The sequence below is a fragment of the Sturnira hondurensis genome, unplaced genomic scaffold, assembly GCF_014824575.4.
Source record: "Sturnira hondurensis isolate 20B ecotype Veracruz unplaced genomic scaffold, ASM1482457v3 Scaffold0024822, whole genome shotgun sequence".
Taxonomy (NCBI): Eukaryota; Metazoa; Chordata; class Mammalia; order Chiroptera; family Phyllostomidae; genus Sturnira; species Sturnira hondurensis.
The window spans coordinates 630,434-654,135 of record NW_028097453.1 but is presented as its reverse complement, the minus strand read 5'-3'; the positions used below and the strand labels follow the sequence as shown (position 1 = coordinate 654,135).

Below are 23,702 nucleotides of genomic sequence, written 5' to 3'. Positions count from 1 at the left end.
TTGAACCGTGCTGTTTTCTGCCCTTGGGTATTAACAGCAGGAGTCTGACGGTGAGGCAACCAGCACAGTGCCTGACACAGAGCAGCAGCCCCCAGATGCGAGGGAACATCCACCCTTAGCCGTCTTCTACCCACTATGTCATTGGGCCAAGGCTTGGGGTAGAGCGGGATTAGCATGCCGGGCAAGGCCCAGAGGCCCAGGCCTCCACACAGGAGTTCCTTAGAGGCAGCTGGAGCTAATCTCAGAAGGCTTCTTGGAGGAGGAAGCCCTTAGGCAACTAGGAAGCTGGAGTGGCAGCTCATTTCACTTCCTGGCAAAGTCCTCGGGGACCAGGCATGGTGCACACTGACAGGGCGCCCCCAAGACCGCAGGAAGGACCATCAGAAGAATGGCATGCTATTCTACACCAGCCAGCCTCCACGTTGCCCGGCGTGTTCGCATGTCTCCTCCTCTCTGGTCCTCACAAATGAGAATTTGATGCACACTAACGGTAAATGTTTGCTTGCTTGCTTCCTTCCTTCTCTACTTCCTTCCATCCTTCCTCTCTTCAAAGCAAAGCCCCTATGAAGCAAGGGGGTGGAGGGGTGGAGAATGCTCTCCTTCCTATTTCACAAGGAAACCACAGCACGGGAAGGTCAAGCAAGCGACTTTGGGTCACAGAGCTCTGCTTGCTGAGACTCAAACCCAGGCTGCAATGCCGGTCAGACGCTCTTCCTCATAAGCCCTGTGCCACTGGAGTGAGGGACGCTGGGCCCTGGCCCTGGGGATGGGAGAAGCATCGAGAAACCTGCTCCAGGAAAGTGCACAGAGCGGAGCCCTCGGCTCCTAGATTTTGCCCTATTGCCTCGCTTCCCGAGGTGTGAACAGTTCATCACCACCAGCACCAACCCCCTTCCAAAACAGACCTCCTGTCGAGCGGGACAACCCCAGCCACCGGCCGTGTGGACGAGTGCCCCCAAGCATCTGTGTGTTCTCCGGACTGGATCCAAGTTCCCGAGACCGGGACCTGAGCCCCGGGGCAGCGGGCGCAAGAGGGCAGGAGATTTGTGGAGTCAGACGGACTTATTCTGTCCTGGCCACACCACTAAATCACCCTGGACAGCGACTTGTCTTCTTTGAGCTTCAGTATCAACCTTCACGTGGAGACAATGGCGTCCTTCCCAGAGGGTGTTGCAAGGATTAAATCAAAGGACTTATGGGAAGCTGTCTGTCCAGTGCCTGGGCTTGAATCCCACACTTCCCAGCGCGGCTCCCCATGGGCCAGAGATGGCTGTGCGCCCCAGCCCAGCTGGCAGGCGGGGGCCGGGGGAGGAGCCTCAGCAGACGTGGCGGTCAAGCAAGGAAGCCCACTGGTCCTCTGGGGGTGTCGCCTGAGAAGGAAGCTCATGGAGCCTCTGTGCTCGCAGATGCGATGGGCCACTGTGGTGGCTGGTGGGGTGGGCGTGGGCACACTGTTGTCCCCCCGCCTCACGAGGGACAGAAGCACAGGAACCAACAGCTTCCATGGGCGGCAGCAGCTCACACACTGCAGCTGTCACCAGTCCTTCCCTCTGCTGAAGCCAGGGCACGGTCCCCAAGCAGGGGACAGACTGAAGGGGAAGGGAGGGGTTGGGGTGTGACCATCCCAGGAAGGGATCAAGGGTCACTCCAGCTGTTCTTTTGGAGCCAGAGACAAGAAAGGACGCCTGGAAGTAAGCCGACAGTGATTGGCACCCAGGTCACACGAGCTGCCCTGCCACCCTGGGGAGCGGCTTTGCTGTCCTGCTCAACAAATGAGGAAACCGAGGCCCAGAGAGTTCCGAGAACGTGCTCAAGTTCACACGGCGAGCAGGTGTCAGAGCTGGGACTTGGGTGCATTTTTCTCACACAGCAGTGCCCAATTGAGGGGATTTTCAGGACGCCCCTGCACCCTACACTCCTAAACAACTGTTGTTATGGCTCGTTTTTTACATTTCCTCCTTTGGTTAATTCCTTCTTTGTTGTCGTTCAAACTTAGGCATTAAAGGGGGAGGCAGGATGACATGCCCCTGAGGCCACTGGATGGAACGGGGCTCAGAGCAATATCCCAAGGAGGGACACGAACTCCAAGGGCAGCTCATTCTCTGTGAGCAGTGAAGTGTGGGGGCTGAAGGTGTGAGTCCTAGAGCCTCAAAGTCTCCAGTCGAGTCCTGGAGCCACCACTTGGTGACTTGGGCATCTTGCCTCACCTCTCTCTGCCTCGGTCTCCTCTCCCTGAAATGGTGTAGAAACCACTAGAGCAACGAGGAGTCAGCGTCCCATAGGGCTGGGGGTGCTTAGCAGCATCCAATGGGTGACAAGCACAGGTCACCAATTAGCTTGATTGGTAATCCTCCCTCTAGAGTTGTTGTGTTGTTTTGTTTTGTCCACAGCTTTTGTTTTGATGGAGGAAGGTAAAGAAATAGACAGACGTGGTCAAATGCATAAGGCCATTGGGCTTTCATCAACGTGAGGACCAAATGAGCCAAGAAAGAAACGGCACAGGTCGGGGGTGGGGGCTGTTGTGGGGAGGCTTCTGGGAGTGTCAGGCAGGTTCTGGGGACAGGTTGGTGACAGGTGGGAAAGACGGAGACTTCAGGGAAAGTGAGGGGTGGGGCAAGCTCATGAGCAGAGAGGATGGGACAACAAACCCCAGTGACTGGGCACAAGGAGAAACAGCTGAAAGCTGAGCTGGAGGCAAGCCTTAGGTGGGCAGTGTCGTAGTGAGGCAGAGTGGAAGGGCCATCGTCTGTGCAGGCTGGGTGCCACAGTCGTCCCACAGATAATGTCACCCTTACAGCAGCCCCAGAGGTACCTGGGTGTGGCAGATGAGAACACCAAGGTCCAGAGATGGGCCTTAACCCGCCTAGTGAGTGGGCAGGGATTTGGGTCTCAGCCTTCCTGGTTCTGAACTACCCAGGCCACACTCTGGCTGGGACAGTGACAGCCCCGCTCCAAGGAGCTGGAAACTCTGCCTTGTAAATCATCTGTCATCCCAGAGCTCACTGAGGTCACTGCCCTCCCAGACCGTCCCCCCTGCCCCCCACAGCTCTAGTGGACTACCCAGATGAACCGGCAGCATCCCACAGAGCTGGACCTTCTGGCCTCTCCGAGCTTCCATCACAAGCTACAGGCCTGGAGAGGAGCTTGTCTGAGCAAGGGGGGCCCAGCAGACGCCTTCCCAGGCCTCTGCATTGCAGTCTGGGCTCAGGGGACCACTGTTTGTCTCAGGGACCTAGAGAACAGGACTCGCAGGGGCCTGTGGCTGTGGGGAAGCTCCCAAGAGCAAGCACCCTGCACCTCCTCAGGTCCCGGATCTGAGCAGAGGGCAGGCTGCGCTTTCCGCACATACTCTTCCAGGAGCTAAAGGCATCCTCTCTGGTCCAGGGCACAGGACCTGCCCTGGCCAATTCGGAGCCGAGCTCCAGCTGGCTTTGTACGGTCTCTGAGGGATCTGGTCTGTGAGTGGGTGAGTAGCCGACCCCTCTCCAGGGCCCATGCAGGTCCCCCAGCCTTCCCTGCCCCGTGCCTGGGGGGAGGGGTCTGGAGGACCGGCTCTGCAATCCTGCGGGTCCCTGCGGCTCCTCCCGGCGGGGGCCCACGCAGCAGCAAGTTTCTGCCACGCTGCGGCCGCACCTGCTGCGTTCCTAGGGAAGCCAAAGCTATGGCTGGGTAAGAGGGAACTGGAGAGGCAGAGCTGGAGGAGGGGGCTACGAGAGGGTCTTCGGCCTGGCAGCATCGTCGTGAGCATGACACCTGTCCCGGGGACTGGTTCCCTCCACGGGCCGGGGGGTGGCGGCTTTCCATTGTTTCCCCCCTGTCTGCCTCATTGTGTTGGCAGGAGCCCCTCCTGACCGCTCCTCAACTTCTCCCCCGGCTCCCCGGCCCCAGCGGAGTTCTCCACGAGGTTCCGGTTAGTAAGCCGGCCACTGCCAAAGAAGGGGGTATTTTCCTGGGGGGGTAGGGGTCGACCCCGGGACTCAGCCGGCGGGACCGCGCAGGGGGAGGCGGTAGGCGCGCGCTTCGCCGGCCCCGGGCCCCGCCGGCCCCTTTAAGCGGAGTTCGCAGCCGGCCAGGTGCGGCGCTGCGTGGCGCGGTGCGGCGCGGTGCGGCTGCGGGCGGCGGCCGGGCGCTCCGTACGCGCCGCCCGCCGGACTGCAGAGCCGGCTCCCGGCTGGCCGCCCGCACCCGCCTGCAGCCGCCACCGCGGTTCCGCCGGCGCTCGCGGTCGCCCAGGAACATGGAGGCGCCGGGTGCCCGTCCCGAAGGGTAAATCGGTGTCAGGGCGTTGGGCTGCGCGTGCCGCTCCGCTGCCTGGGCTGCGGCGTCCGGAGGCGCTGCGGGGCGCCGGGCGCAACCTGCAGCGCAGTGGGCTGGGGCTGAGTCCTGGGCTGGTGAGCCACGGCTGGGCCGGGGAGGACCAGGGGGCTGGCGCCCTGCGGGAGGAGACGGCACGGAACCGGCTCGGGGACCCTCCGGGCTGCGCGCGGCGCGGGGCGGAGGGTGCAGCTCGGCGCTGGCGGAGGATGGGAAGTGCAGCCACCGCACGGCTGCGTCTGGTAAATAGCGCCGGGTGGTGGGACCCGAATCGCTTGGGACGGTGGGCTGCAGGCTCCTCTCCGACTCGGAACCAACACGGCTTTGCGGCCAAGCAGGGCTTTTCCGCTTCCCCGGGGCGGCGGGCTGCCGCGGAGACCCCGCGCTCCGGGGAGGCTCAGATCTGGGGCGGCCGCCTGCTCCGCGCCCCCAGAGTTCAGGCTTCCTTGTTTGCGATGGTGATGGAGGTTCGGTGGTCCCTCGGCTGGAGCTCTGAGGGCGAAAGAGCCGGGGTGCGCTCGTCCAGCAACAAGACCCCCCCATACACACACACACACACACACACACACACACACGGACCGGGCAGGAGGGGGTTAAGGTGGCTCTGGATGCCACGGGCAGCCGGTGGGTCTGGGCCGCCAGCGCGCAGCGGGGTGAGGAGCGCGCGCGGCAGAATCCCAGCTGCAGCCCCGGGCGATGGGGAGAGGGCCTAGACCCCTGCCCGCCCCCGGACCGGCAGGGCCAGCTCGGCAGCCAGCCTCCTCCAGGCTCTCCTCTTGCTGCCAAGCCTGACAACCAGGCTGGCTGAGCATCCGTTCTGCCCGCCCTGCCCAGGAGATGGGAGGGATTTTTCTGTTGGGGAGAAATCCGTGGTCCAGCGCCTGCCCTTTCACATACCGAGCTCCCACGGAGGGAGGCCTGCAGCCTAGGAATACCCGAGGGCGATTCAGCCCTGGGCCCCAGCCAGCCAGCTTTGCAGAGGCGACCTTTCTGTGTGAGGAGTCTCCCTGGATGAGCTCTGAAGGAGTGTGTTGGGCGTCTGTGGGGACTGTCCTCCCTCCAGCACCTTGCGGAGGTCAGAGCTTGTAGTAGGCTGCAGTGGAGGAGGCTCTGCCTCTTCCAGACGCTGTGTCCTGACCTAGGGCTGGGAGGGCTTTGGCCAGAGTCCCTCTTGCTGGCTGCCGAGGACCAACAGGGGATCTGGCTCAGCCCAGGGAGGCCCCTGGAGAGGCAGGCCCAGCCAAGCCGGGAGGCTTGTTCCTGGGAGAAAAGGCTTCCAGCTGATGGAAGGCTGCCCAGACAGGGCTGGAAGGCTGAGGGGTAGCCTCAGGTGTGACTCCAGCGGGAATGGAAGGCACATGGAAGGGAGGCTGCCAGAGCCCTCCTAGCGCTTGGCAGCGGCTGCCCGAGAGCTCCGGTTCCGCCTGGCTGCTGTTTTTCCAAGCAGTGTTGCACCTCCTGAGGACAGCCAGGAGGACTCCGGCTTTTGCTGACACTTGCATCTCGCCTCCTTCCTTCCAAAGGTTCCAGACCCAAGCGCAGCTCTCCTGGAATCCCACGTGCCCCTGACCAGGCACCCCACCGCCCCTGCAGCCCACCCAGACCCTGAGCTCACCTCCAGGACCTGGAGCCTGCCCTCCTGCCCAGAATGACTCACCATTATTTCTAGCTCGAGCGTGGAGACGTGATGGGGAGTCAGGCTGCCTGTTTGTGTAGCTAGGATTCCCTCACCATCTAATCAGCTCTGCACGGGAGAGAGCTCCAGAGACCCCTGCCTTGCCAGGTAAATTGGTCTGTTATTTAATAGCAGCCACGTGTAGTTATGGACCCAGGTCCAAGCCCTGCCACTGCGAACACTTCCCAGGCTGCAGGGATCTGAAAGGCATCACTTCAGCGCCCGCTGGATGGCTCTCTTCCAGCCTCCAGAATTGGACTGGGTGTCTGCATGTGGTGGGTGCAGAGGGGCCGGTACTGCCCCCTTCCCCCAGGGCAGGGCATCCCAAAGCATTCTTGAGGAGACTTCCACCTGCTCCTCCCCTGTGAGCCCCAGCCAGGGTGCGAGGTGAAATTCAATTGTGCTTGTCAGTGGTGGCAGTCATGCTTCTGAACTCTTGTCTGAGAGACAGGGGTGAGGGCACTCACCGGCAACCCCAGCCGGGCTGCCAGTGCCGAGTGGTCTCATGTCTTTAACTGCCTCTGTCTTTCAGCCAAGCTGTGCCGCTGGCCCTCAGGGAGCCCTCGGGGCTCTCCGGCAGGAGCCAGGCCCATGCTCCAGTGTGTCCTGGGACCATCAGCCGCACCTTGAGCTCCCTGCCACCAGGCAGCTGGAAGGCGTAGCGTGAGGCGCTTCTCTCAGCCCCAACTATGACAGTGGCCACCGGAGACCCAGCGGACGAGGCTGCTGCCCTCCCTGGGCACCCGCAGGACACCTACGACCCAGAGGCCGACCACGAGTGCTGCGAGAGGGTGGTGATCAACATCTCGGGGCTGCGGTTTGAGACCCAGCTGAAGACCTTAGCGCAGTTCCCGGAGACCCTCTTAGGGGACCCGAAGAAGCGGATGCGGTACTTCGACCCCCTACGAAACGAGTACTTCTTCGACCGGAACCGCCCTAGCTTCGATGCCATCCTTTACTACTACCAGTCGGGGGGCCGGCTGAGGCGGCCCGTGAATGTGCCCCTAGACATATTCTCAGAAGAAATTCGGTTTTACGAGCTGGGGGAGGAGGCGATGGAGATGTTTCGGGAGGATGAAGGCTACATCAAGGAGGAGGAGCGGCCCCTGCCGGAGAATGAGTTTCAGAGACAGGTGTGGCTTCTCTTCGAATACCCGGAGAGCTCAGGACCCGCCCGGATTATAGCTATCGTGTCGGTCATGGTGATCTTGATCTCCATCGTCAGCTTCTGCCTGGAGACGCTACCCATATTCCGGGACGAGAATGAAGACGTGCCCGGCGGCGGCGGGGTGGCCTTCCACACCTACTCCAACAGCACCCTCGGGTACCAGCAGTCAACCTCCTTCACCGACCCCTTCTTCATCGTGGAGACCCTCTGCATCATCTGGTTCTCCTTCGAGTTCCTGGTGCGGTTCTTCGCCTGTCCCAGCAAAGCCGGCTTCTTCACCAACATCATGAACATCATCGACATCGTGGCCATCATCCCCTACTTCATCACCCTGGGGACGGAGCTGGCCGAGAAGCCAGAGGATGCCCAGCAGGGCCAGCAGGCCATGTCGCTGGCCATCCTCCGTGTCATCCGGCTGGTAAGAGTCTTTAGGATTTTCAAGCTGTCCCGCCACTCGAAAGGGCTCCAGATCCTAGGGCAGACCCTCAAAGCCAGCATGAGAGAGCTGGGCCTCCTGATCTTCTTCCTCTTCATCGGGGTCATTCTTTTCTCTAGTGCTGTCTATTTCGCTGAGGCCGATGAACGAGACTCCCAGTTCCCCAGCATCCCAGATGCCTTCTGGTGGGCAGTCGTCTCCATGACAACTGTAGGCTATGGAGACATGGTCCCGACGACCATTGGGGGAAAGATAGTGGGTTCCCTGTGTGCCATTGCAGGTGTGTTAACCATTGCCTTACCAGTCCCCGTCATAGTGTCCAATTTCAACTACTTCTACCACCGGGAGACCGAGGGAGAGGAGCAGGCCCAGTACTTGCAAGTGACCAGCTGTCCAAAGATCCCGTCCTCCCCTGACCTAAAGAAAAGTAGAAGTGCCTCTACCATTAGTAAGTCCGACTACATGGAGATCCAGGAGGGGGTCAACAACAGTAACGAGGACTTTAGAGAGGAAACCTTGAAAACGGCCAACTGCACTCTGGCCAACACAAACTATGTGAACATCACCAAAATGCTAACCGATGTCTGATCGCAGCCTAGGCACACGCTCGCAGCTCAGTGGAACTAAATGCAGACACCGCGTACGAGCCTGCGTCGTAGTCAGTCCGTCCCACCGTGTCTCTGGTTCTGCATGGAGAGCCGTAGTCCTGCGAGTGACTTTTGAACTTTTGATTTGGGGGGTTTAGAACACAGAGTAGCTATCCATGGCTCTCACATGAACCTTCATCACCAGTTGAGGGGTTTCCAAAGATGGGGAGTCACCAACGGAGCCAGGATTTGAGGCCACCTCATAGCACATACGTCACCTGCCACGTGAGATCCACCCTTCCTGATTCGATGCACGCAGCACAGTGCCCAGCAGGTGCACCCCCGCCCCCGCCCCCACCCATCCGAGCCCACCTGCACAGAGGAGAACCACCGTAGCTTAGCTTTAAAGCTCTGGTAATTACTGGAGAGGTCATCCCCATGCTGCGTTGAAAAGAGCGCATGGTCCCGTGTGTCGGAATTCCTGTCTCCGTCACAGGCTGGGGTCTGCAAACTGCAGCTGCTGAGTATATGCCCCAGAGGCTCGTGTTTCATAACGGAAAATGCTGCATTTGATTTTTTTTTTGTTTCTCTGCAGTGTCGGTGAGAGGGAAGCCCGGGGGGAGGGACAATTAGTGTGACCGACTATGAGTCGTCAAGTTTCACATTTGCTCCCGGAGGCCTGTGGGGAGAAGCTGACCAACCCAGGGACCTCTCCACTTCAGATCTCACCACTGTTGCAGGCTTCAGGGTCACAGAAGCACCTCCCGTCTCCGCGTGACACGGGGGTTTGTTTGCAGACGTCGGCTTGCCCAGCGCTGTGGGCCAGGCACACTGACACTGCAGTGACATTTTCCAGTGATGCAATCCAGCTGCATGGGTGTTTGCTGCATGACTCTCAATATTTAAAACACAGGAGATAACCCATTTTCTTAGTAGCCTATACAGTATTCACATGTGGAGTATTAAAGCCTTGGGATGGCGTCAGACTAGGGTTTTTCCCCATCAGAAGATAAAAGCCCTCAGTCAGGAGAAAAAAGAGGCTATTGGGAAGGGGGACCCAAAACTTCTGGCCTTCTGGCCCTCCCCATACCTGTCCTTCCAGAGGGGGGCACAGACCTCTGCAAAGCCAGGAGAGTGGGCGGGGAAGGCAGTGCCTAAACACCTCACTGCCCCTTAGGAGTTAACTGAGCCGCAGGCGTGACTGTGCAGCCGACCAGGGCGTCTGGTCCCGAGGAAGGCGGATCTGCGGATCCGATGTATATATCTATCTATACCTATATATATCTATATATAAATATACATCAAGTGTCTCCTTCCCAAGCTCCTCTACCCAGCAAGCTCTAGAAACAATTGCATTCAAACCTTGTATAAGCTGATGCAATATTTTTGACACAGGGCAATTGATGCATGTGCCGGACTATGTGCACTACCGTGTGTGTATGCATATGTACATGTATACATACGTGTGTGTACATTTATATGCACACACACTCACATGTATCTTCACTCACTGGAGTTCGGGTTCCGGAGCAGATCCACTGCTTAGTGGGCTGGTTGTCTAAGAGGCCTCCCGGGTTCATCGATCTCATCGGTGACCCCCCGGGCCTGGGCTTGCTGCTGTCGCCTCAGACGCTCCAGTCTCCACGGACTCTTAGACGTTAGAATTGTCTTCTGCCCTCCATGTGCTGCAGCTTCGGTCCCTGTGGCTGAGGCTTGTCTTACGGAGCGCACCGGGGGGCCCCCCCCCCGGCCCTCGCGGCTCCTGCTGGCCTGGGCCAGCCCCGCCCCAGGCCTCCCCTCCAGTCCCTCGTGGTAACAACCATCTCCCTCCTCTTCTGTCCCCACCCCACTCGGTTTTCATTGTCACTGGCTCCGCATCAGTCACTGTCATGAACCTTCCCCCAGAGGGCTAGAGTGGATCACCTGCCTTGAAACCAAGGACACCAACGAGGAGGGCTTCCGGGCACCCGATCCCACAGGTCTGGACTTGAAGGGGTCCTCCCCTACTGGGGAACTTCCAAAGCCCAGGACCAGTGGGGCAGAGTCCCTGGATGAGCCGCAGGCGTCATTTTAATGGACAGGCCCAGACTCGCTCCCTACTAAATTGGCAACCAGCGCCGCTTTGGGTAAACCAGAGGATGGGTGGAGAGACCGTCCCCAGGTTGGGAGTGGCTGAGCCCCGCACGGCCCGCAGGCTGCGTGCAGGCTGGCCCCAGAAAGAATGAGGTGCGGAGGTCCACCGCTCAGCCCAGGCTTCTTTGCCTTTCAGTATAACAGCTGAAGTTCCCCAGACACAGGGAGCTGTGTGGTCGGGTTGCCCAGCCGTGGCCCTGGCCCCAGCCTCACTGTCTGCTGTTTAGCACCTACAGTTACCTTGGGAGTGGGGCACCAGTTCAGGGTGCTAGGCCCAGGGTGCTCATTAGTTCCTGGTCACCCACATCCCCAGGTGTCTGCAGGGTGTCCCAGGCCCAGTGCAAAGCCTCTGTGCTTCTCTTCCTCTCCTCATGGGAGGCGGTGCTGAATTGCCAAGACATGGGGCGGGAGGGACCCAACTCCTACCTAAGGCCTAGGTCAAGGGTAGAGACTCTATCCCCACGTCCTTGGCTCACCACTCTAAAGTGTTCACACTCACAGGCACACCTGCATGCACACCCCCCACAAAGAGCTACACCATTGCCACATACGCAGAGACAAAGCACGCAACACATATGCACAATACAGAGAGACCAAATTAATGAAAAGGGCATACCCAGAACATACGTGGTCACACCCATGTCCAAGTTATGGGTACCCGGCGCGGACACAGAGTGGACTCACTAATACAGAACATAGACAAAGGCCTACACACACCAAGTCAAAGGCATGACCTGCAACCCAGACGCAGCAAATACAAACTACAGGAATGCAATGAGTCTGCCTCCAGAATACAGAAAGGGCAACTTGCTCTTGCTTCTGCATGCAAAATACACACAAACTCAGTTTAAACACACATCACATTTACTCATACGAGGCACACAAGATGCAGCATGCACAACCGAGGACACACAATACCACAATACACACGGGATGTGTACACACACTCAGATCCACGGCTCTGCCCCCAGACCTATAAATGAATAGGCACAAACAGAAGATCAGATTTATTTTTTCAAGATTTTATTCATTTTTAGAGAGAGGGGAAGAGAGGGAGAGAAACATCAATGTGTGGTTGCCTCTCCCATGCCCTGTACTGGGGACCTGGCCTGCAACCTGGGTATGTGTCCTGACTGGGAATCGAACCAGTGACCCTTTGGTTTGCAGGCTGGCTCTCAATCCACTGAGCCACACCAGCCAGGGCAGAAGATCAGATTTAATCATCTTTCCCTAGCCTGCTTCTATACCCAGTATCCTTCAAGAAATTTCTTTTTCTAGTCTCTTCTCTCCCATGCACCCCTGGTTTTCACAAATTTAAATCACTTAAATCATTCCCCAAGATTTAAAGCAGAAAGGCCACCCATTATCAAGAAGATCTCTGATTAAAACTGGGAATCTCATGGGATCTCTACTTATTCACCTTCCTCCCACCAGAAACCTGGCTTCAGTGCGTGGAAGGACCTGGGACAGCTAGTGGCCTATTCACACACCTCCTCGCCATCCACTTGCCTTCAAAGCCAGTCCCCACGGAGGGCCCAGTAGCTCCGGCTCCCCAGCTCCCAGCCCCTGGGATCTCTCAATTCCATTCTGTTAAAAGCAGCGATAGTTCAAGAAACTGCAGAGTCCTGGGCCCAGAACCGCAGTGGAGATGCCCCAACATGTTCTCAGTCCACAGACCTTATTGCCCCTTCAGCTCCGTGGCTTTGAGGGACCCAGTTAGAAAGTCTCACCACATATACAGATTTATCTCTTAAAATGAGCCCCCTTCCCTTGCTTGTGGTGTCTCAGTTGTTCATGGGCATGAGCCCCCTGGGGTCAACTCCCGAGTTCCCTCTGGGGAGTGTTCCATCCCATGCATGCCCCTCCCCCTCACTGGGCTCCATCCGGGTGCCCTGCCTCCCATCCAGTCGTCGCACCTTGAGGAAATGCACACCAGCCCAGCTTAAGTAAAATGTGGTTCAAGACATGAACCTAATGCTACGCAAGCAAATGCCAGTGTTTGAAAGGGTCTGATTTTGATCCTATCGTCTAAGGCCTGGTTTAAATGCTTTGGAAGATGACTCACTGTTTTGGGTGCCCAAGGAGCCGGGCCCTCCCACCAGGAGGACTGGCTGGGCTCTGGGTGCGTTTTGGCAAAGGCTTCCCCTCATATGGAAGTTGGGGTTTGAAGTCAGCTGTCAGATCAGGCATCACGGTCTGGACTCCTGTAGGCGTGTCCCAGCCTTCTCTCCGCAGTCGCAGCTCCGGGTCTCCACGGAGGAAAGCAGCGGGGGCCAGGGGTGTGGGTCCAGATTTGCTCGTTTAGTGCACCATCCTGGCCTTTCAAGTACTTCCACAGGCCAAGACAGCCATCTTCCCTTTAGCTTCAGCAGTGCTTCCACAGGGTCAACCTTTCAAGAAGGTTGGAATTCTCAGGAGGCTGAAGAGAAGGAGGTTCAGGAAAGGTGGGCAGGTCGTCAGGAAGAGAGGGTGACTGAGCTGGTCCGCTTTCAGAGTAGGCTCTTCAGGAGCCAAAATTTAATGAAGGACAGAGTTAAGCCTTGGTGCTTCCGTGGTGTTTGACGCTCTCTCTTCCCTCTTCTCTGCTGCCTCCCCCTGCCCCTCTCACCTGAGTTTCTGAGGATGATGGAGTAGGAGTATCACCAGGAATTTAGCCTTTTAAAGGGGGCACCAGGGGAGATGTCTCCAGACGCCATCAGCTGATGTGGAAAGGCGTTCCATGACAGCAGAGCTGGCTGGAGTCCCCAGCCCGGAGGCCCTGTATGGGGAGCGCCGAAGGACTTGCTTGTCCTGTCCTGTCACACCACCATAGTGAGGTCTTTAGCCAACTGACCTCCTCATGGTCCGCCATAAATACCGGGGCCACGCCATGTGGAGAAGTCTCAGGCTAGGGGGTTCAGCGCTGCCCACGGTAATAGAGAAGAGAGGTGGGAGCTGACTTTCTGCGAAGGAAACTATAGGACACTGAGCAAATGCCACAGGAGGTGACACTGTACCCCCCACGTTGGGCAGGAAGAACACAGTGCTTTGAATTATTAACCCAGGAGTGGAGACGGGGAGCCCCACTCCTGTTCTGGCTCCCCTGGGGGCCATTGCCATGAGCCTCCCTCTGGGGTCCCCGCCTGCTCTAAGGGGGCAGGTCCACGTGGGCTGTAATGCGCTCCTTGGCAGCACAATGGAGGGCTCCCCTGGCCTTGGCAGAGTGGCCACTGCTAGGTTTAACCCCAGAACCCTAACCTTATAAAGATCATAAGCCATCTGAGCCAACGAGCAGGGCACGGATTGCAGGGAGGTGTCTCGGTGGCTGCTGGGACCACCAGGTACACCCTCAGACTTGGCCCTTGTGGAGACAGCCCTGTCCCCCATCACAGCAGCAAGTGGGGACTGGCCGATGGAGGTGGCGATCCCCTCCCGGCAGGGATGGGTCTCTCCCTCAGAGGAATCGCATTCACATTTCTCTTCTTTTTTTGCTTCCCTTCCCACCAAAGCTCAGCTCCGTCTCTCATAGTTTGTGTTTGAATATTTTTAAAGAGGAAAAGTGCAATAAAATCAATAGTGACTGTTTTCTTTAGCAATAGCTCTTTCAAAAATCTTGTTCTCAGGACTGAAAAGTGATAGTACTTGGATTAGGAGGCAATGCCCTTGGCTTCCAGCTGTTAGTTCATTGTCTCCGCAGTTCCCTCTAGTTGCCCCGAGTTCACATGCCTCTTGTCCTGAGGCCCTGACCCTCCTTCTGGAATGTGAACCTGTTGGGGGGGGGGGCGCTCAGTGTGTGCACAAAGGAGAGGGGAGGTCCGGGAGAAGGCTCTCTTCGTCCAGGGTCCCCTTTCTGCGTGCGCCTCTCCCCATCTCTAAGTGCGTCCGCCTCTGTCCTCTGTCTCTCAGGGCCTCCTCCCCTTTCTGCCCTCCCTCCCTCGTCGTTCTCACAACCTCTAGGCACTGGAGCCTTGGGTCCAAGTGACCTCCCGTCAGCCCATCTCCTGGACTTTCAGTCAGTCTGGAAGTTGTGATGAAAGCCTGCAGGAAAGCACTCACGGTAGAGAAGAATAATAAGAATACAGCATCCTGAGCCATTACAGAAGGTCGTTCTCGCAGTAAAAGCCATTACTTGATCCATTTCTTCCCTTTCCTCCCCTCCCCCCCCAGAAATGGATGCTGGGGGAATGTGGCCTGGAGGTTTGCACCTGGGATCGGCAGCCCCAGCAGGTTTGGGAAATCACCCTCTGGCTGACCTTCAAGATCAGCCACCTTGATTACCCAAAGGGACTCCATGAGAGCTATGGAGGGAAACGGGTTACTGTGGGTGGAGGTGGTTAGGGATAGAAATTCGGGGGGTCGGGATGTCACGTTCGTGACACGGAGACCCCCCGCCCACGGCAACAATGTGCAGCTGCACAAATATTTGCACACACCACGAGGGGCTTCAGAAGAGGCCGCTTTCCCGAAGAAAACCTGTGAAGAGACCCATCCTGACAGGACAACCAGAGAACGGCAGCGACCCCCGCAGCCCGCTCCAGCCCTTCTCAGTCTGCCTCGCTCTCTCCACCCGTGTCCAGCGAAACCCCAGTTTGACAGATGGCGAAATCCTCAGGGAAGGGTCCGTCCTGCTCCCTTTACAGCTCTGGTTGTTTGCATGGGAGTGGGGGATGTGTTTTGGTCAACCCTTTGTTACTGAAAATTTAAAAAAAAAAGACATTTCCCAAGTAGGTTAGTAGAAACTCTCCTGCCTTAGTAACAAGTGTTCAAAGACGACAGATGACCTGGCGTTGCTCAGGGTCAACCCTGTGAATCTCGGGGCTCACTGTCCAGAAGTGTGAGTGGACAAGACCAAAGGAACAGGCCGCCTGCGAGCTGGCAGCCACCCGCCGCTGGAAGCAGGCCACCTGGGCACACGGGGGCTCAGCAGATGCCCTCGCCATCCTTGGCCTCTTTCTGCTGAAAGTATGGTCAGAAAACAGAGTCCTCATTAACTGAGGTGTTGGCTCACGGGTCCTGAGTTATCAGAGGTTCTCCTTATATACATATATCTGTGTATATATGTATAGTATATGTATATATGTATACCATTATTTAAAAATTAGACTACACAGTAACTGATCCCCTTCGCCTCGCTCATGTGGAATACATTTGTCAATCCAAGAAATAAACCGAATTTATTTGAATTTTGCAAATGACCTTCCTTTTGCATCCTTCCCAGTTCTCCAGGTCAGCTTTTCCTTCCGCGCAGAGACCTCTTCAGAAGACGGTTCTTTTGTAACAAAAGATGTGGCTCCGTGATCTTTCCCTTCCCTCCCAAGTGGCCGCCTGACTCAGGGATACAGGGAGGCCAAGCTAAGGGCCAGGGCTCGCCCTTTGTGCCGGGCGCCCTGCTTGGCTGTGACCTCATTGCTGAGGCCCAGAAAAGTGAGGGCAAACTTTGTAGCTCAGGGGAGTAGGGGGGGCTGGAAGACCTGGCAATGGACTGATCTGTCATAGCTTTGTCTTTGCCATTTGGTGGCGTGACCGAGGCTTGACTTGCGTGAAATCTGAAAGTAACCTCATTCTAACAGATGTGCCTGCCCCATGGAAGGTGAGATGTGTAGCAATTAATGGAACACACCCACCCACCCTGTTGTCGATTTTGACCAAGTCTAGGTGGTGGACGTGGGCGGTAGAACAGCTATGACTTAGTTGCCTCTTTGGAGAAACAGCTGGGTCCGAGCTGAAGCATGTTCTCATTCTCCACCTTGCCTGGCAGCATCTCAGACCCCGGGGAGACACTTCCACCTCATGTCGCTGTGTGCATGCCCCCTAGACGGGGGCAGGGGGATCCCTCACTGGTACCTGGGGCAATGGAGGTGGTGCAGGGGGCCCTGCCAACTCCCAACACCCCCAGCAGCCCACCAAGCTGGCCAAGCTGGCCATGATCAGACAGAGAAGTCCATAACCCAGACTGTGTGTGACCTGCTGGTAAACGGGGGCTGTTGAGGTCACCTGTCTGCGTGGTCGCTTCTTCCGTGGCGTGAATCTGGGCCTGGAAACAGACGTAACTTTCCGTGCTCCTCTGCCGCACTAAAACAGGCAGATATGTTCCAGATGAGTTTGCATCCTTGCACTGACGGATGCACCAGGGCAGGTGTGATTACATAACTGTGTGGCCAGCTGCAGCAACATCGAGGTAATGGAGCATGCTGCAGCCGCTGCCCAGAGGACTCAGTCCTGTCTTTCTTCTCGGTCCTCGTGAGAGGCCTCCAAGCCCTGCTTCTTGAAAACGATTCCCTGGACACCAGCTGCCTCGTTTGTCTGAGCGCAGCCACACTCTGGGCAGCTAGGAGAAGCCAGAGGAGGAGCCAGGAGGAAGAGAACATTCAGGAGCTTGCTTGGCCGCCAAACAATTGCCATGTCAGCTGCTGACACGATTGCCTTTCAAGCCTGCGAAGTGCAAGCCTAGGGCAGGGACCTTCCAGGGCTGGGGGGTCAGCAGGCAGCCTCAGCCTTGAGCAGTGAGGGAAAAAGTCAGGAAGCGGCCAGGCTGGCTTGGCGCGGCGGCTGCAGAGGGTCTGAACATGCTCTGTGCTTGTCCCAGTTCCGCCTTCACGTGGGATCCGGCGACCCAGTTTCCTTCGGCTGCGGTGCTTGGATGAGCCCTGCATTTGAAGGGCCCCAGGAAGCTGGAGAGCCCCGTGATCGCGCTCCAGCCTGCTGAGCACACAACGCCCCAGCCAAATTGGCCTTGACCTAGGGTTCTGCGTCCCTGCACCCCTCCCCGCTCCAAGGGCACTCTTGGAGCAGTGAGGATTAACACTGCCAGCAGTCAGAAGGGCTCTCTCCTTTCTCCAGGGGCCCAGAGGTAAGGCTCGGGAGTGCAGGGGGCTGTGTCCTTGTCTAGTCCCTTGCGCCTTCGTGCTTATACAGGCTGCCTGTGCGGGCTTATGTATCGCACACACGTAGATGGGAAAGGTGGAAATGGCCGCTCGCGTAGGCTCACGCAGCCCAGAATCTAATTCGGGTTCGCGCCAGCTTCCTTTCCGCTCGCTCAAGCACGGCTGCGTAGCTGCTCTCCCGCACCCTGTCTCTAATAATTGCTGAAAAGCCAAAGAGGAGAGGCGGATAAATAAACCTCCCTGGGATCAATAGGAGAAGGAATGCCAAAGCTGATGGTAAAGCTTCGTAAAGGATGATGCCGAAAGGGAACCGGGGTCTCCATGGTGATAAGAGGCTGGGGACCAATGGGAGCCCGAGGCGGAGCAGGGCCTGCGGGGAAGACTCGGGGTGTGGGGAGTCATTTAACCATTTGCTTCACGACAATGTAGACACCAGCTGTAACTGCATTGCACAGGATGTATAGCTATTATCATTCTCGCTGACGTGTTCCGGAAGCTTTCAGCCCCAGCGACACTGCCCCGCCCGGGACTTCCACAGCTCCTGTGTCAGTTGGGTCTGATACTTGTACATAGGTTACACATGTATGTGTACATACGTGCCTCAGTGCGCATTGCCTGTCCACCGGATCACGGGTGTACATAGACTTCACAGAGCACTGCAGTCTTTTGTAAATATCCACATGAGTAAATAAGTGTATAAATATATATTACTGAGGATTTATTTTAACATCATTCTGTGTGAAACAAAAATAAAATAAAATTTTTGACAGACGCAGGGTGTTTTCACCTTCTTTCTCTCCTGATTCAGCTGCTGTCCCGACAGTCACACACGTGGGACTTCCCCACCGTCACTCCGGGGTCTGCCGCTGCAAGGGCCCGGCCCTGGGGTGGGAGGCAGCTCGCCCAGGTGCCTCGCAGGCCTTCCTGGGCACTGTGCACCCAAAGCAGAGCTGTGGGCAGGAGGGTGGGCAGGTGGGTTGGAGACCCCTGCCCACGCCATAGGGGGCTTCCTGGTTTTCTGTGGAGCTGGGGGATGTGTGTGGAGGGAGACCCAGACTACCCAAAGGCAGGTAGACCCCCAGGAGTCATTAATTCCAACTGCACCGCCTTTGCCTCCATGTTGTCAGCCACCCCCACTTCCGCCTGTGCCCACCGGTGCCCAGGAGTCGGGGTCAACCAGCCTCAGCTTTCAGAGAGCAGCCTGTCTCCCTTCGCCCTCCTGGGGGAGGCGCCTGGGTCTCTGGCCACTCAGCGACGCAGCAGCACCTCCTTGGGGGAGGTTCCCACGCACACACGTACACACAGAGACATGCACACACTCACACCACTGAGGCACTTCCATCCGGTTCCCTCCGAGGGCTAATCTAGTTCGAAGCTGGATCCCCCGGCCAGCCGATGGTTCCAAAGTGGCCATGGTGTGGGCTGTGACAAGCCCTTGTCCCCAGCCACCCGCAAGCGCATTCCACCTCCACATCCCCCGTTCTTGATCTGCAGGTACGCCCCTCCACAGGCTGCCACACTCAGCCCCTGGGGAGCCCACCGGGTGAGGCAGGTCACATGCAGAGGGACCAGGCAGCGCCCAAAGAGCTCTGACGTCGTCAGAGCCACACGAGCTGATTACTGGAGTAGGGTCTCCCCAAATGGGAAACTGAGCCCGGCCCCCAAGGCCAGGTCCATCCTGCATGTTGCCCCTGCTGGACACACAGCCCCTGCCTCCAAGGAGCTGAGGGCTGGGTGCTGCGGAGGGTAGGCCTGGCCCTGACAGAGTGGATTTTTCTATGTAAATACATCCAGGGGAACAATGAAAGAGGCTGGGATGTGTGGGAGCCACAGCATCAAGGTCCCCATACTGTTCTTCACTTTGGGGCAGTGGGGGATTCAGTTCAAGTGCAGACCACCCATGCCACCCAAGCCCACTGGAGCCCCCCCACCGCCGGGTCTGGGGCTCCCGCCCCATGTGTTCTCCACTACAAAGGCTGGGATGCTGGGCTTCGCCCGGCCAGCTTCTCCCAATGAGGACAGGGGCCTGATGGGGTGGGTGCGAGGGGGTGAGCCCACCCATTTTGGGACCTGTGGGGAGAGCAGGTAGGGCGAGGCCGGATTGGAACAGCTGAGGAACAAATCTGACCCTAAGGAACCTCTGCTCTGTCACTCACCAGCTCTGTGACCCTGGGCCTCCGGTGTCTCGTCCCCACAAAAGGAAGCACAATACCTACCTTGTCTTATGGAGATTAAATGAACACCTGGCGCATAGTAGGAGCCCGATCAAAATGGTGCTGGCATCCTCTCTCCTGGCTTCTCACGCCCGAGAGATGCAAGTGGACCAGGAAACTCAGGAATCTGAGAAGTAAAAGTTGGAGGATTTTATGCTCAACTGGTGCGGCTCAGTGGGTTGGGTGTCGTCCTGCAAAGCGAAAGGTCGCCCATTCACTTCCCTGCCAGGGCCCATGCCTGGGCTGCAGGTTCAGTCCTTAGTCGGAGCCCACAGAGGAGGCAACCAATCGGTTTCCCTCTCACATCCTTGTTTCTCCCCTTCTCTTTCCCCCTTCCTTCCCCACTCTCTAAAAATTTAACAGTTGGAGGATTTTCAGCCTGTTCTGGTCCAGGGGTTCCTGATCTGAGGGACAAGACTGAACCTCGGAGGGTCCCGAGACTCCTGAAATCACACACATCGTTGGGTGGGATGGCTGCCTCTCCGTGAAGAGTTTCCCCGTCCCCATCCCCAGCAATCAAAACTGCCAGTCAAACTGAGACCCTGTCACCTTCTCCCCGGTGTCCAGGAAGGAAAAGGGATTGTCCTGGAGTCACTGTCATCTGTTTTAAAAAAAAGTACTTACTCCCAAAATATTCCGGTGCTTGCTGCTTAGGATATTCTGCCCCCGTGGGTCTTCCAGGGAAAGACAAAAACCCGCCTGCAGCAAATGGTGGCCGACAGCTAGACTGGCCCCTGCTCCCAGGACATATCTTCCCATTAACCGTCCGCTGTGCTGGGCCTGGCCTCAGGGTCCAGGCCTGAGGTTTCCCCGGGGGGTGGCTAACCCTGCAGTAGGGAAAGGACCACAGACTCCGCTGTGAAATTGGCGCTATTTAAATGTTATGCAAATGAGGGAGTTGACATCTCCTTGACCCCAGGACTGGGGCATTTCTGGAGATGGCTGTCAGCTCTGATGATCCTCTCCTGCTTTGTTCCCCAGAGACCACCCCCTCAACCCCGCCCCTCACTCAGGGCAGTAGGCAGCACACCCACAGATCATGGGCTGGTCAAGGGAAGGTCATGGCTCTGCGGCCCTTACCTATGGCAACCCGAACACTAGCCAGGGTGCCACGCTTCATGGTCGTACTGAGGTTAGGAGGAAAAGCACCCAGCCACGTGGGTCCCTGAATCAAGGAAAACCTGCCTCCTCCCGGTTCCAAGGGGAAATTGGCACAGTTTCCACTGATCGCTTGGAGGACCACCCACAGCTGTACGAGTAAAACCACACCCGTCTGTTTTGGTGGCTGGTGGGGCCCCCGTCTCTCCCAGACTAAGCCAGGCATTTAAAAGAGTCCACCTCTGCCGTCCCAGCCCCCAGCACAGTGCCCAGCGCCATGAACACCCGCAGAATGAATGAGCATCTACATTGGAAGTCACAATGGCGGCCAAGAGGTCCAGGTCACTGGGACCGCAAAGCGATGGCCAAGTCCTTGGGACCCCATGACCCCTGTATCTCTCTCTGGCCCAGTGAGAGATCTCTGATCTCCATTTTCTGAGGTCAGAGTGGCCTTTAGGTGCAGATGCTCCGAGTCACCTGAGTCAGATGTCGAAGTGACATCTAGGACCCTATCCCCAGCATGCATCCCATAGGTGCCAGGGAAGGTACCCTCCCAAGCCTGCCCAACCCACACCTGCCCAGGGCCAAGCCCTTCCCATATCCCAAGTGACTGGAGCTCTAACGGGTTCCTACAGGCCCCCAAATTTCAAGGCCGGGGAGGTCTCGGTGCCTTAGAAGATGCTGGGCCTTGAGTCGTTCCTGGATGTACCGCACAGTCAACCGTGTTACCCTCGTGGCCCTAACAAGGAAGGCAGCGTTTCTCAGCTTCTGTTTTCTGTCTTGAGATTAAAATGCCTGCCTCACAGGGTTGTCGTGAAGATTTTTTTAAATTTATATACTTATATATTTTATGTTTTCATATATTTAATATACTGAATTATAGGGCCTGGCAGAAGTAAGGTCTGCTTGAGTGTGGTTGGTAGGGTAATAACATGGGCGTAACGATTTATAGTTTTAATTTGAACATGTCACTAAAATGTCCTGAGTATGATATTGTTATGTCACAGAATGACATGCTTATGACTTTGTAGTCAAAGATTTTATAACAACAAAGGGACATCGTTTATCCTGGACCCTGTTTTTCACATGTTATATTGTATATATCCTATAATATGTTAAAATATATATAATATGTGTTATATATTATATTTATATTTTATATGTAATATATGTAAAATATACATATTACCTAGTATGTGGCAAAGGCTGACTTTGCATGGGACACTCTGTTAAGTGCTGACACCCATGATGTCATTCAGTTACCACAACAGCACTGTGAGGTGGGCGTTGTTATCTATATTTTACAAATGAGGAAACCAAGACTCAGACAGGCCAAGTAACTAGCCCAAGGTCACACAGCTCAAGCCTGGCAGAGCCCTTGTGTGGCCATAGCCCACACCTCACCAAGTGTGCCGATCGGTAGGTGTTGGTCCTTCCTCCACCACCACCTCCTCCCCCCATGCAGCTGAGGGCACATAGATATGTCTTGTGAGAAGACAAGCAAGAAAAGCTCGTCTGCCCGAGGGAGCTTTGATACAATCGAAGCAGTCCACTTCCTCCTGGCCTGGGTGAGCAAGGCTGGAATAGCCCCATCTTCTCTCTTAGCCCAGTCATACTGAGCCCTGGGAAACGGCATCAGAGCCTTGTGGACTGGTGGGAAAGCACCAACCACAGGAAGAACCGTCTCCCTCCCCACATCAGCCCTCAGTCATCTCAGTGTCCAAGGCATCAGGCACCAGGCCCACCCATCAGGCCGAGGTGGGCCCAGCGTCCTTGCTGTAGCTGGGGCCGGACCTCCCGGCAACACTGTCTCGCCGGCGCCCCATCCCTTCTCTACCCGGCCCCGCTGCCCTGCCCACCCGAGCTGCCTCAGGTGGTGGCTGTGGCTGCTGGATGGATTCTCCTCCTCTCCCTTCAAAGGGCGAGGTTGGGACAGGACCACGTGGGGACAGGTAGACACATGTGTACACATATGGCACACACATTGCTGGAGAAGTCCTCACAAAGTCCCGGAACCTGCTCTCATCATTCTTAGCCTGACCGCAGGCCTTGCCCCTGGAAAACTATCAAAGCCAAAGGAGAGAAGGATTCCTCGTGCAAAGTGGATTTTCAGGAAAGGGATTGGCTGGGTAGACGAGTCAAACGTTCCCAGGACGGAAGGAACACCGCCACCTGCAGGGACTGTGCGGGGCCGCGTGCCTGTCTCCCCTCAGTTAATCCTCGCAGCCCTTTAGTCAGAGCACCTCTCAGTGTTCAGATGAGGAAACCGAAGCTCAGAGGCACAGCAATGACCCGGTCCTCACAGCTCCTGACAGGGCAAACACAGGACTCAGAGCCGAGATGGCCGGAAGCCATCAGAGCCGAGTCTAGTGCCCTTGCCACACACCTCAGCGGCCTGGCGGCCACCTCCAACCAGAGTCTCACAGAGACACTGCAGTGAAAATCGCCAAGATTTCCAACCCTGACCCCCAGCTGTGGTCTCTGGGGGCCTCCAGGAAAATAGCGGGGGGGAGCACCCTAGGGAAGAGTCAGGACGTCTAGAGATTATGAGGAGCAGCGGAATTGGATCGTCCTCCCAGGGTATTTTTGTCAATGGGATTCACAGGCTGCAGGGTGTGGATGAGCAATCTCTCTATTAAAAGTTCCTGAAAAAGCGGGTCCCTTGGGCCTCAACTCCTCGGAGAGAGAAAGGGAGGGGACCTGGGGCTTCTGCACCCCTCCCCCAGCCTTCCTGTCCTCCAAGTGCCTTTTCAGAGTCCAGGGACCTGGGGAGGGGGTGCCCGCTATCCGGTCCTCCTCCTCCTCCCTTAGGCGGCCTGCCCCAGTCTCCTCATTTATAAAGCAGGGACAGGTGTCAGGATAAGTGCCTTTCACAGGCAGCCGTGAGAGGGAAATGCCTGGCACGTGCTCGGCACACAGTAAGTGCTCAGTAAACAGCACCTTCAGCTCTGCTCCGAATCCCAGCTCTGGTCTTCCGTCTGGATGGTTGAGTTCGCTGGACCCCAGCGTCCTCGTCCATACAAGTGGGAGCTACCTCCCACCTCGCGGAGTTGTGGGAAGAGGAACCTTACACACAACACCCCTCGGGGAGCCTGACAGGTGACCAGTCTCTAAGAAGCGCTGCCCAGTGCTGGGGCCCCACACCGCTTATGCTTTCACTCAGTGAACATTTGCAGGCCAGCTGTGCGGGCCAGCTGTGCGGGCCTGGCCCTGTG

General features: G+C 57.0%; 1 protein-coding gene across 1 annotated transcript; it reads left to right on the top strand.

Annotated features, from left to right (window-relative positions):
• The first annotated feature begins 4,184 nt into the window (after positions 1–4,184).
• On the top strand, positions 4,185–11,352 carry KCNA2 (potassium voltage-gated channel subfamily A member 2). The gene is made up of 3 exons (XM_037038901.1): positions 4,185–4,266; positions 5,838–6,097; positions 6,522–11,352. The coding sequence occupies exon 3, from the start codon at positions 6,679–6,681 to the stop codon at positions 8,179–8,181; it is 1,503 nt and encodes a 500-aa protein (XP_036894796.1). The 5' UTR covers positions 4,185–4,266; positions 5,838–6,097; positions 6,522–6,678; the 3' UTR covers positions 8,182–11,352.
• The last annotated feature ends 12,350 nt before the right edge of the window (positions 11,353–23,702 follow it).